The sequence below is a fragment of the Oncorhynchus mykiss genome, chromosome 1 (genome assembly GCF_057628025.1).
Source record: "Oncorhynchus mykiss isolate SJ-2025 chromosome 1, ASM5762802v1, whole genome shotgun sequence".
Taxonomy (NCBI): domain Eukaryota; kingdom Metazoa; phylum Chordata; class Actinopteri; order Salmoniformes; family Salmonidae; genus Oncorhynchus; species Oncorhynchus mykiss.
Window position 1 is genome coordinate 63,634,952 of NC_143022.1, and position 13,022 is coordinate 63,647,973.

Consider the following 13,022-nt stretch of genomic DNA (forward strand, 5'->3'; position numbering starts at 1 on the left):
GGTCAGATGAAACCAAAATGCAACTTTTTGGCAACAATGCAAAACGTTATGTTTGGCGTAAAAACAACACAGCTGAACACACCATCCCCACTGTCAAACATGGTGGTGGCAACATCATGGTTTGGGCCTGCTTTTCTTCAGCAGGGACAGGGAAGATGGTTCAAATTGATGGGAAGATGGATGGAGCCAAATACAGGACCATTCTGGAAGAACCTGATGGAGTCTGCAAAAGACCTGAGACTGGGACGGAGATTTGTCTTCCAACAAGACAATGATCCAAAACATAAAGCAAAATCTACAATGGAATGGTTAAAAAATAAACATATCCAGGTGTTTGACTTTGCCATTCTAAGTCCAGACCTGAATCCAATCGAGAATCTGTGGAAAGAACTGAAAACTGCTGTTCACAAATGCTCTCCATCCAACCTCACTGAGCTCGAGCTGTTTTGCAAGGAGGAATGGGAAAAGATTTCAGTCTCTCGATGTGCAAAACTGATAGAGACATACCCCAAGCGACTTACAGCTGTAATCGCAGCAAAAGGTGGCGCTACAAAGTATTAACTTAAGGGGGCTGAATAATTTTGCACGCCCAATTTTTCAGTTTTTGATTTGTTAAAAAAGTTTGAAATATCCAATAAATGTCGTTCCACTTCATGATTGTGTCCCACTTGTTGTTGATTCTTCACAAAAAAATACAGTTTTATATCTTTATGTTTGAAGCCTGAAATGTGGCAAAAGGTCGCAAAGTTCAAGGGGGCCGAATACTTTCGCAAGGCACTGTAGGTCAATTGGGTGGGCTATTTACCGATGGACTATGTACAGCTGCAGCGATCGGTTAGCTGCTCAGATAGCAGATGTTTAAAGTTGGTGAGGGAGATAAAAGTCTCCAACAATCATGTATTGGAGCTCTACGGACAATTCCTTTGACCTCATGGCTTGGTTTATGCTCTGGCAGGCACTCTCAACTGTGGGGACTTATAAGGTTGGTAATCTTTTCCAAATCATGTACAATCAATTGCATTTACAACAGGTGGACTCAAGGATGATCAATGGAAACAGGATGCACCGGAGCTCAATTTCAAGTCTCATAGCAAAGGGTCTGAATACTTATGTAAATAAGGTATTTCTGTTTTTTTGTTTTTTTAATAAATGTGTAAACATACAGTATATGGGTTATTGTGTCTGTTGAATCATGTTTCAGCACCACATTCTAAATGACTTGAATCTGGCTTATTGAGAGTTTAATAACTCTGATAAATACATAATAGGCAAGAAACCTATTGTTTTTAATCAAATCAAATATAGTAATAGCAAGCTATCAAAGTTGACCTCTGGTCCTCCTCCTAATCTTCACGCTCTCATTCTCAAACTGAACAGAATTTAGGCTATAGGCTAGTCCACGTGCAAGATTTTTGGACTAGGCTTAATCAACAACAAACAATGTCAGAAGAAACCTTTGACTCTCCTCCTCCTACACAGCACAGCCATTGGTTAAGCAGCACACAAAAACATTTTTTTTGATCAGCAAGAGCAGAGCAGGCTGGGACTCAGGGTTGGAATATCCCCTGCAGTGTGTAATGCAGTTTAGTTTAATTTACACCATCCCAGCAGCTATCTTAAAAATATAACCTTTGTGCTTCTCCGAGCATGCACTTTGTAGCCTATAGCCTATAGGTTATGGATAATGATTGAGACTACATTAAATAGCCTATAAGCGCACATGATATTGCGCGCCAAGTGGAGAATCAGAAATGGGGGACAGCATCAGCCACACATCGATATCTAGCCTAATAAGGTATTAATTCTTAAGCACTGAGAAATATGGAAATATTGACCCTCCACTGGATTATATTTAACAAATACTAAACCCTCCCTTTGACTGAAATTTAAAAAGCATGACCCTCCCTCTTCTTCTGTAAATTTTGATCCATCCCTAAGCAGACTGACTAATGACAGACGAAGAAATTGAGAAATAAAATACACTCACCAAACCAACTTCTAAATCCTATGTCACAGTAAACAAAGACACATAATAAACTTTCTCTCCTTGCTACAGCTTGCAAACAAATTGTGTCTTTAAGAGTGGTGTTGCAGTGGTGAATCGATCTAACCGCGAGTCAAGAAAATCTCAAGCCCTCCTCAGACTTCTGAGTGACAGCAACAAGACAGTTGATCACCTGGAGGTGTCTGTGGGTCGGGGACAGCGGTATAATTATGTGCTGGGCTGGAGGGCAGTTTGTCCCAGCTTCCAGCCCAGAGTAGATCTTTCTCTGCCCCCTGAGGTGCTCTCAAATTTGGGGTGGCTACGGAGGATGCTGGGGTGAAGGGTTTAGACAGGGCATACTTCTCTCTTCCGTAGTGACTGTGTTCATACACACACTCACGTGCACACAAGCAAACTCGACGCACACACACCCTGTCTTTCTCCTGCGTTTTTTTTCCCCCAAGTCTAATTAAACCATGTTCCTAGGCTCTACATCTCTCCTCCTCTATTCTTTCCTTTCCTCTCTCTAACTCTTCTCTCTTCTCTCTCTGATTACTGTCTAAGGTTGTTAGCGGTGACTGATTGATCACAGCAACAAACGACTTTGGCCCTAATTCGTTCAAGGACACTGATCTGCTAAACCAATCTACCAATCCAGCAGCATTGGCAGAGCGCTACAGAGTGTGCAGGTTAGTAGGCTGGAACTAATGCCCTAACTTCCTGTAGCACTCCAGGACCACGCAGGATTGAAGAATACACTGGAATACTGCAGTAGGTAAAGGGGTAACTTACCTTCCTACTTCCTTTATAACAGGAGCAGGACAGAGCAGGAAAGTTTCCTCTACACCAGCAGGCCTCTCATCTAAAGAAACATTATATTCTGTTAATTGAAGAGGTTTAACATCATATTAAAGCTAGAATCCTGAGTTGCTGCATTCATTTTTGGACTTGTAAATTAATGATACGTACCCATTGATTCACTATTTTTGATTGTTTTTACCCCAATTTCGTGATATCCAATTGGTAGTTACAGTCTTGTCCCATCACTGCAACTCCCGTACGGACTCGGGAGAGGCAACAGTCAAGAGCCATGCGTCCTCCGAAACACAACCCTGCCAAGCCGCACTGCTTCTTGACACACTGCTCGCTTAACCCCAGAAGCCAGCTGCACCAATGTGCCGGAGGAAACACCGTACAACTGGCGACCAAAGTCAGCGTGTACGCGGCCAGCCCACCACAAGGAGTAGCTAGAGCACAATGGGACAAGAACATCCCAGCTGGCCAAACCCTCCCCTAACCCGGACGACGCTGGGCCAATTGTGTGCCGCCTCATGGGTCTCCCGGTCAAGGCCGGCTGCGACACAGCCCGGGATCAGACCCGGGTCTGTAGTGACACCTTAGACTGCTGCGCCAGTCGGTAGGCCCATACCCATTGATTCTTAAATAATATAAATTATAAATGCCTCATGAGCTTAGTTCAACTTTTGGAACCCATCAGAACCCAAACTATAAGCTTGTTTTACTCCAATGTTTGCATTAACAAACACTGTATAGCCTGAAAACATGGTTTAAACTATAATTGGATGGTCAGTCCATGGCTTTGTCTATGAATTTGAGAGTGGTTACATTTCTCCAGGGCCATCCCTCAGCTTTTTACCAAAACAGAGGAGCAGTGACCACTTGTTTCAACTGTGTACTGTAGCTTTCATGTTGCAAATAAACACAGAAAACATGTGTGTGTGAGCATTTGTGTGTGTGAGACAGATTCATCAGACATGTTCTTAGTATATAATTATAGACAAAATGATGTCCCCATTTCTTACATAAACATCTATGTTTGTGTGTCTCACCCTGAGTGTGTGTGTCGTTGAGTTTGAAGCTACAGAGGACCTGGTCGGTGTTTCTGGCGTGGAGAAAACCGTTCCCTCGAACTACCACCTGAAACGACTCTGAGAGAAAGAAACAGAAACGGTAAGAACCATTTATCTCCAACCATTCAACATTATTTGAATGCATTATACTTTTCTAGCAAAGTAGTCTCGTGAAAATTTGTTTTAAAAATATGACCGTGAGGATGGCAGCAGCACTTCTCTGCCACTTCTCTGCCTTTGTCTCATGTGGCCCTGTTTTACATTAGAAAGTGTTCACAGCCTGAGGCCGTGTGTGTGTGTGTGTGTGTGTGTGTGTGTGTGTGTGTGTGTGTGTGTGTGTGTGTGTGTGTGTGTGTGTGTGTGTGTGTGTGCGTGTGGGGCTCTTTGCCTGCTCTCTTATGTGCTCCATGCTTAACCTTTCAGGAAGACTCAACTCAAGCTGGAGAAAAACAACCAGCATATGCTTCACTGGTGCTAACGTTGTGTGTGTGCTGATGTGCGTGTGTGTACAGGCATATGCTCCACTGGTGCTAATGCTAAAAGTGCTGCTGTTCACAAATCTCTGCCTGCACAGCCGGGAGGGTTTTGAGTGACTGTATGTGTGTGTGGACAGGAATATGTGTGTGTGTGACTCTGACCTTTCGGTACCCCCAGGCACCACTAAAGCGCATTGATGGAAGCTAACCAGCATATGCTGGAATGTGAGTGTGTGTGTCTATGTGTGTACAGCATTTGTTGTAGAGAAGGGGGGGGGGGGGGGGGGGGGGGGGACGCTCGCTTAGAAAGCGGTCTGCAGGGTTACCAGTGGAAACAGAGTAGCTCTGACCTTACCTATGACATCAACGGTGTGTCTGTGTGTGTATTCCTCCATGCACGTTTGTGTGTGATCTTTGCTGTGCACTGAGGCATATTCTAGCCTCATCCCTTCTTAATAGAAATGTACCTTCGCCACACCTTTAACATTTAAAGCTACAGAAAGTGTACAATTCACTGGATAAAAACATCATGGTGTGTGTGTTCCCCACAAGGGAAAAAACAGTGTTTCAAAAAGGTCAAGGCAACTAAGGTAAAACATTGTCACTTTCACTGAAATGCCACCAATACACCATAATTAGTTATGTTGCTGTATTGAAGTGAATGTCATGTTCAGCACTAATGTAAAAATGAAGTCCTTCATGTTCTTCATGTTGTGATATTTAGTGCCACATTTGAAGATGTTCTGCTCTTTCTCTCACTGTTGGTCACATTTGCGTTTGCCTGTGACGCTGAGAGCTGTATTCATTGGCTGTATCTAGTGCATGTGTGTGTGTGTGTGTGTGTGTGTGTGTGTGTGTGTGTGTGTGTGCGCGCGTGCTGTTTAAGTTTCAAGTTTTAATGTCACATGGACAAGTAAAGTGAAATGCCTTTCTTGCAAGCTCAAAACCCAACAATGCAGTTATAAATATCAATGTAGTACTAAAAACAATCGCTAACTCAATATATCCCCAAGCAAACGAGAGCGTGAGCGGTCAGTTATATACGACAGCGGACCAATCTGTGGGTAAAGCGACGCTGCTTCCCTTAGAGGAAAAGACGAAGAACAACTTGGAGATACAAATTAGAGCAATGAACAGATAAAGTATATCCAGGAAATAAGCTGGACGTGGGTGGTGTACTGGGAGGGGTGGTGGAGAGGGATGGATTTGGTTTGGGAGGGAGAAAAGGAAGGACTTCATTACATTACAATGTCATTTTATTTAAAAAATGTGTGACGTGCAAACCCGCTGTAAAATTTCTGGCTCTCACAGACCTGTGACTTCTTCTTTAAGAGGCTCCTCTGTCCTCCACTCGTTACCTGTATTAATGGCACCTGTTTGAACTTGTTATCAGTATAAAAGACATCTGTCCACAACCTCAAACAGTCACACTCCAAACTCCACTATGGCCAAGACCAAAGAGCTGTCAAAGGACACCAGAAACAAAATTGTAGACCTGCACCAGGCTGGGAAGACTGAATCTGCAATAGGTAAGCAGCTTGGTTTGAAGAAATCAACTGTGGGAGCAATTATTAGGAAATGGAAGACATACAAGACCACTGATAATCTCCCTCGATCTGGGGCTCCATGCAAGATCTCACCTGTGGGGTCAAAATGATCACAAGAACGGTGAGCAAAAATCCCAGAACCACACGGGGGGACCTAGTGAATGACCTGCAGAGAGCTGGGACCAAAGTAACAAAGCCTACCATCAGTAACACACTACGCCGCCAGGGACTCAAATCCTGCAGTGCCAGACATGTCCCCCTGCTTAAGCCAGTACATGTCCAGGCCCGTCTGAAGTTTGCTAGAAAGCATTTGGATGATCCAGAAGAAGATTGGGAGAATGTCATATGGTCAGATGAAACCAAAATAGAACTTTTGATAAAAACTCAACTCGTCGTGTTTGGAGGACAAAGAATGCTGAGTTGCATCCAAAGAACATCATACCTACTGTGAAGCATGGGGGTGGAAACATCATGCTTTGGGGCTGTTTGTCTGCAAAGGGACCAGGACGACTGATCCGTGTAAAGGAAAGAATGAATGGGGCCATGTATCGTGAGATTTTGAGTGAAAACCTCCTTCCATCAGCAAGGGCATTGAAGATGAAACGTGGCTAGGTCTTTCAGCATGACAATGATCCCAAACACACCCGGGCAACGAAGGAGTAGCTTCGTAAGAAGCATTTCAAGGTCCTGGAGTGGCCTAGCCAGTCTCCAGATCTCAACCCCATAGAAAATCTTTGGAGGGAGATGAAAGTCCGTGTTGCCCAGTAACAGCCCCAAAACATCACTGCTCTAGAGGAGATCTGCATGGAGGAATGGGCCAAAATACCAGCAACAGTGTGTGAAAACCTTGTGAAGACTTACAGAAAACATTTGACCTCTGTCATTGCCAACAAAGGGTATATAACAAAGTATTGAGATAAACTTTTGTTATTGACCAAATACTTATTTTCCACCATAATTTGCAAATAAATTCATTAAAAATCCTACAATGTGATTTTCAGGATTTTTTGTTCCTCAATTTGTCTGTCATAGTTGAAGTGTACCTATGATGAAAATTATAGGCCTCTCTCATCCTTTTAAGTGGGAGAACTTGCACAATTGGTGGCTGACTAAATACTTTTTTGCCCCACTGTATAGTTAAATGCTTTAAAGAGGAACAATGGGTAAATATTGAAGATTCGCCTGCTCATTCCCAGAATTGTTTTGTGTCTATTTTTGGAGGATAAACCTAAGAATATTAACAAGAAAGGGAGAAATTGTAAAGTATTCTACAAGAACCAATGAAACTTCCTAGAAACACAACACTATGGATTATTCCTTGGATTGTTTTTCTGAATGGTGTTGAACACTGAGCTGTAGTCAATGAACAGCATTCTCACGTACAGTTGAAGTCAGAAGTTTACATACACTTGTTGGAGTCATTAAAACTTGTTTTTCAACTACTCCACAAATTTCTTGTTAACAAACTATATTTGGCAAGTCGTTTAGGACATCTACTTTGTGCATGACACAAGTAATTTTTCCAACAATTGTTTACAGACAGATTATTTCACTTATAATTCACTGTATCACAATTTCAGTGGGTCAGAAGTTTACGTACACTAAATTTACTGTGCCTTTAAACAGCTTAGAAAATTCAGGAAAATTATGTCATGGCCTTAGAAGCTTCTGATAGGCTAATTGACATCATTTGAGTCAATTGGAGGTGTACCTGTGCATGTATTTCAAGGCCTACCTTCAAACTCAGTGCCTCTTTGCTTGACATTATGGGAAATTCAAAAGAAATCAGCCAAGACCTCATAAAAAAATGGTAGACCTCCACAAGTCTGGTTCATCCTTGGGAGAAATTTCCAAACGCCTGAAGGTACCACGTTCATCTCTACAAACAATAGTACGCAAGTATAAACACCATGGGAGAACGCAGCTGTCATACCGCGCAGGAAGTAGACGCATTCTGTCTCCTAGAGATGAACGTACTTTGGGGCGAAAAGTGCAAATCAATCCCAGAACAACAGAAAAGGACCTTGTGAAGATGCTGGAGGAAACAGGTACAAAAGTATCTATATCCACAGTAAAACAAGTCCTATATCGACATAACCTGAAAGGCCACTCAGCAAAGAAGAAGCCACTGCTCAAAAACCGCAACAAAAAAGCCAGACTACAGTTTGCAACTGCACATGGGGACAAAGATCACACTTTTTGGAGAAATGTCCTCTGGTCTGTTTGGCCATAATGACCATTGTTATGTTTGGAGGAAAAAGGGGGAGGCTTGCAAGCCAAAGAACACCATCCCAACCATGAGGCACGGGGATGGCAGCATCATGTTGTGGGGGTGCTTTGCTGCAGGAAGGACTGGTGCACTTCACAAAATAGATGATGAAATAGGAAAATTAGGAAAATTATACGGATATATTGAAGCAACATCTCAAGACATCAGTCAGGAAGTTAAAGCTTGGTCGCAAATGGGTCTTCCAAAGGGACAATGACCACAAGCATACTTCCAAAGTTGTGGCAAAATGGCTTAAGGACAACAAAGTCAAGGTATTGGAGGGGCCATCACAAAGTCCTGACCTCAATCCTATAGAAAATGTGTGGGCAGAACTGAAAAAAGTGTGTGCGAGCAAGGAGGCCTGTCTTAGTTACACCAGCTCTGTCAGGAGGAATGGGCCAAAATTCACCCAACTTATTGTGGGAAGCTTGTGGAAGGCTACCTGAAACGTTTCACCCAAGTTAAACAATTTAAAGGCAATGCTACCAAATACTAACTGAGTGTATGTCAACTTCTGACCCACTGTGAATGTGATGAAAGAAAAAAAATCTGAAATAAATACTATTATTCTGACATTTCACATTCTTAAAATAAAGTGGTGATCCTAACTTTCACTAGGATTAAATGTCAGGCATTGTGAAAAACTGAGTTAAAATGTATTTGGCTAAGGTGTATGTCAACTTCCGACTTCAACTGTAGGTCTTCCTCTTATCTAGGTGGGTGAGGGCAGTGTGGAGTGCAATTGAGATGGCGTCGTCTGTGGATCTGTTCGGGCGGTATGCAAACTGGAATGGGTCTAGGGGGTCTGGGATGATGGAGTTGATGTGTGCCATAACCAGCTTTTCATAGCTTTTCAAAGAGGTTAAAAATGACTGTGAATATGCCTGGTAGCTTTAAAAAATCTATATGTTATGACTCTGCGGAGGTCATAGCGGGACTTCTTGTACTTGTTGTCCTCAGCTGTAGCCTTAGGGTTGTCTGTGACAGCCCTGTGTGCGGTAGCGCTGTCCTTTGGTTTAGCACCAACCTCTGTTAACCAGGGCTTTTGATTGGTGAAGCAGCTGTGGGGACAACGTCTCCGATTCATTTCTAATGAAGCCGGTGGCAGAGGTGGCTAGCTCGTCGATGTTATCGGTGGAGGCTCTGAACTTATTCCAATCAGCACTAGCAAAGCAGTCCAGCAGCATAATCTCTGATTCTCAACGGAGCGAGTCACATGTACTTCCCGTTTGACATTCTGCGAGTAAACAGGAAGCAGGAGTACGGAGTCATGATCTGATTTGCTGACTGGGGGACGAGGGAGAGCCTTGTATTCTTGCTTGTGTGTAGAGTTATAGAGGTCTAGGACTTTTTCGGCCCTAGTGGCAAAGGAGACGTATTGATGGAAGTTGGGCATGACGTGACTTAATGATGCAGAATTAAAATAGCCAGCAACAAGGAAAGTAGCCTCTGGGTGCAAGTTTTCCTGATTGTTTATATCCTCATAGTTTGTTAAGTGCTATCTTGTTATTTTTCTTTTCCTGAGGTGGAATGTCGCAGTAACAGCTGAAAAGACATTTGACAATCAGGTATCTTGTCCGAAAGCCATGTTTCAGAAAAGCAGAGACTATTGCAGTTACAAGAGTCCCATTGGTAGCAAATCGGCGATCGGAAGTCATCCATGTTATTATCAGGTGACTGTACATTGACCAATAGAATGGAGGGAAGCAGAGGCTAGTTTTCCCTTCGCCTACATCTAGCAAGTACTCCCCCTCTCTTGCCTCTATAACGCCAGTGTTTCCTCTTGGATAACCCAAAAATTGGGTCGGAATTACAAAAAAGCCAAGTACAGATGAGTCAAAGCCGGAATTTAGGTAATTAACTGCCGATCTGATGTTCAAAAGTTATTGTCAGTTATAAGAAACGATAGCGGATACATTTCATGAAAATAATGTAACAATAAACGCCAAAAGAATCACAAAATAGCAAAGTTGGGTCAGAGCGCGCAAAACGGTGGCCATTCAGTATGACACCATCTTATAAGAGTGTCAGGGGCTTGTGACTTGTCACTAGTGCTCTTGTCGCCTTGCGTGGCCAAAACTGTGTGTGTTGATAGGCCAGGGCTGTGTGTGTGTTTGCATGTGCGTGTCTGTGTTTGTAGGGGGATTTGGCATGTCCGATTGTGGCCACTTCAATCACGTTAGTGCGACGGGACAGTAATGGGGACGAGGGGTTGGGGGTACAGGGAAATGCGGACAGAAGGGGGAGGGAAGGGGGAGGCGGGGTGAGAGGTCAGATGTTAATGAAAGCAGCAATCTCTGCTGTCAGGTTAGATAGCAGGACCACCTCTCACTGGCCTGTGTGTGTGTGTGTGTGTGTGTGTGTGTGTGTGTGTGTGTGTGTGTGTGTGTGTGTGTGTGTGTGTGTGCCTGATCAGTGCTGTCAGGTTAGATAGCGTGGCTGGCGTTCACTGTCCAATCTGATGGCCTGTTTGCAGGCAGTGCGGTCTGGTCACTTTATATCAGTGTGAGGGACGTGTGTGTGTATGCTGGTTAAAAGAGCGTCTGGTTGTGCTTGTGTGTGGACTGGAAGAACGTCTATGTGTGTTTGTGTGTTAGTATGTATGTGTGTTTGCTGCCATCATTGTGCGCTGGGCTCATGGCAGGAGGAGAGATCCATATAGACAGTTAAACCTTATCTAAATCCTGAAGCGACTGTAGCACTAACTTACATTTCCTGTGCAATTTTGTTATCTCATCTCATAACCTTTTTTGGTTAGGCTTCATGGTGAAAAACAGCCCCAGTCCTTCTCTACCCTCATCTTATCATTCATAACAGCATCCGGACTAGGGCATTTTCTGTCCTGGAAAAATACTTTCATATTGCCTCAGTATGTTCCCATGTTTATCAGCACCTTCGTTAAGAATGACTCTGTCACACCGTAATATGAAAACGTATTTTCAATTAATACCAGAGTATATCTTAATTGAAAATGCATTAAAACTTTTACACATTTATATTGTATTTTTTTAAATTAATGTTTTATTTATTTAACTAGGCAAGTCAGTTAAGAACAAATTCTTATTTTCAATGACGGCTTACACTGGCCAAACCCTAACCTGGACGACGCTGGGACAATTGTGCGCCGCCCTATGGGACTCCCAATCACGGCCGGTTGTGATACAGCCTGGAATCGAACCAGGGTCTGTAGTGACGCCTCTATCATTGAGTTGCAGTGCCTTAGACAGCTGTGTCATCTCAGATTAATGGACAGTGCTTGAAACAGTCCTGGATTATTGCAAAGTTTTAAAAAGATTTAGTCCAGAGTTTCATCTAACGTCATCTTTGTATTAAAGACATCACATTTACATTTGCTGCTCTTGATTGACAACTTAACCTCTAAATCTACTTATTATGTCTCTTAGTTCACTGACCATTACTGTTCTCATTATTCAAATAGTAAATTAGGCTGTTTGGGACATTTGGGGACAGGCTGACCAGGCAAGGACGTGCTGTTCCTGATCCTGATTAGCATATTATTATACAGACAAGTCTTTATGAAGGGTCTGTCTCTCTCTCACTCTCTCCCACTCCCAGTCTCTGTATCTTCCATCTCTCTCTTCCTCTCACTCTCTCCCCCTCTCTCCCTCCCTGCCTCGCTCTTTCCCTCTTTTCCTCTCTTCCTCTTGCACTTGGCCGTCTCTGTCTTCTCTTTTTGTATCTCTAACCCCCCCGCCCCCATTCTCTCATATTCCATAATGAACATTGATCATGTCTGGTGAACACTAATCCCTTCCGCTGGTTGCTGTAGAGACAGAACAGTAGGAGCACTCTGGTAAGTGAGTCCTAATAAGGTCATGTCAGCCCTCATCCATCCTGCTGGCTACACACACCAGACCACTCTCTCTCACTCACTCACTCACACACACACACACACACACACACACATTTTCTTTCAGAGTGGCTACTTAAGGTATCAGATGTGGAAAACTAGGCCAGAGAGGCAGCCAGGCTTAAAGAAGCACAGCTAATTTCCTGACGCACACACACACACACACACACACACACACACACACACACACACACACTAATTTCTCAGGACAATACGCTCTCTGTCACTTCCTTGGTCATCATGGTTGGTCGGCCATGCGCTCACCTCACACACCGCATTATGATAATATATTCTGATGACCACCACTCAGCTGGACCAGTGGGCCAGAACACATTCACTGTCAGGTGTCAGTTTTTGACAAATACCATAATCGGAAATGGCGAAATTCCATATGTTTGATCCAAATAACTACAACTCCATCAGAGAGTATTCCCACCTCTTGACTTTTTCCACATGTTGTTGTGTTACAGCTTGAATTTCAAATGGATTCAATTGAGATTTTGTGTCACAATACCCCATACAGTCAGGGTGGAATAATGATTTTTAGAACTTTGTACAAATGAATAGGAAATTAAAAACTGAAATGTCTTGTGTCAAAAAGTATTCAACCCCTTTTTCATGGTGCGACTAAAAATGTGCTTATCAAGCCACATAATAAGTTGCATGGACTCACTCTGTGTGCAATAATAGTGTTTAACCTGGTTTTTGAATGACTACCACATCTCTGTACCCCGACACATACAATTATCTGCAAGGTCCCTCAGTTGAGCAGTGAATTTAAAAACACAGATTCAACCACAAAAGGTAGGTTTTCCAATGCCTCGCAAAGAAGGCCACCTATTGGTAGATGGGTTTCAAAAAAGAAGACAATGAATATCCCTTTGAGCATGGTGAAGTTATTCATTACACTTTGGGTGGTGTGTCACCCGGTCACTACAAAAATACAGGCGTCCTTCCAAACTCAGTTCCCGGAGAGGAAGTTAACCGCTCAGGGATTTCACCAC

General features: G+C 43.2%; 1 protein-coding gene across 1 annotated transcript in view; it reads right to left on the reverse strand.

Moving 5' to 3' along the window:
- LOC110526097 (anthrax toxin receptor 1) overlaps window positions 1-13,022 on the reverse strand; it is a 65,191-nt gene that overhangs the window by 41,951 nt on the left and 10,218 nt on the right. The window contains exons 10-11 of the mRNA XM_021606720.3: window positions 3,835-3,933; window positions 2,777-2,846 (exon numbers count right to left, since the gene is read on the reverse strand). Coding sequence (XP_021462395.2) covers window positions 2,777-2,846; window positions 3,835-3,933 — 169 coding nt within the window. The remainder of the gene's footprint in view (window positions 1-2,776; window positions 2,847-3,834; window positions 3,934-13,022) is intronic.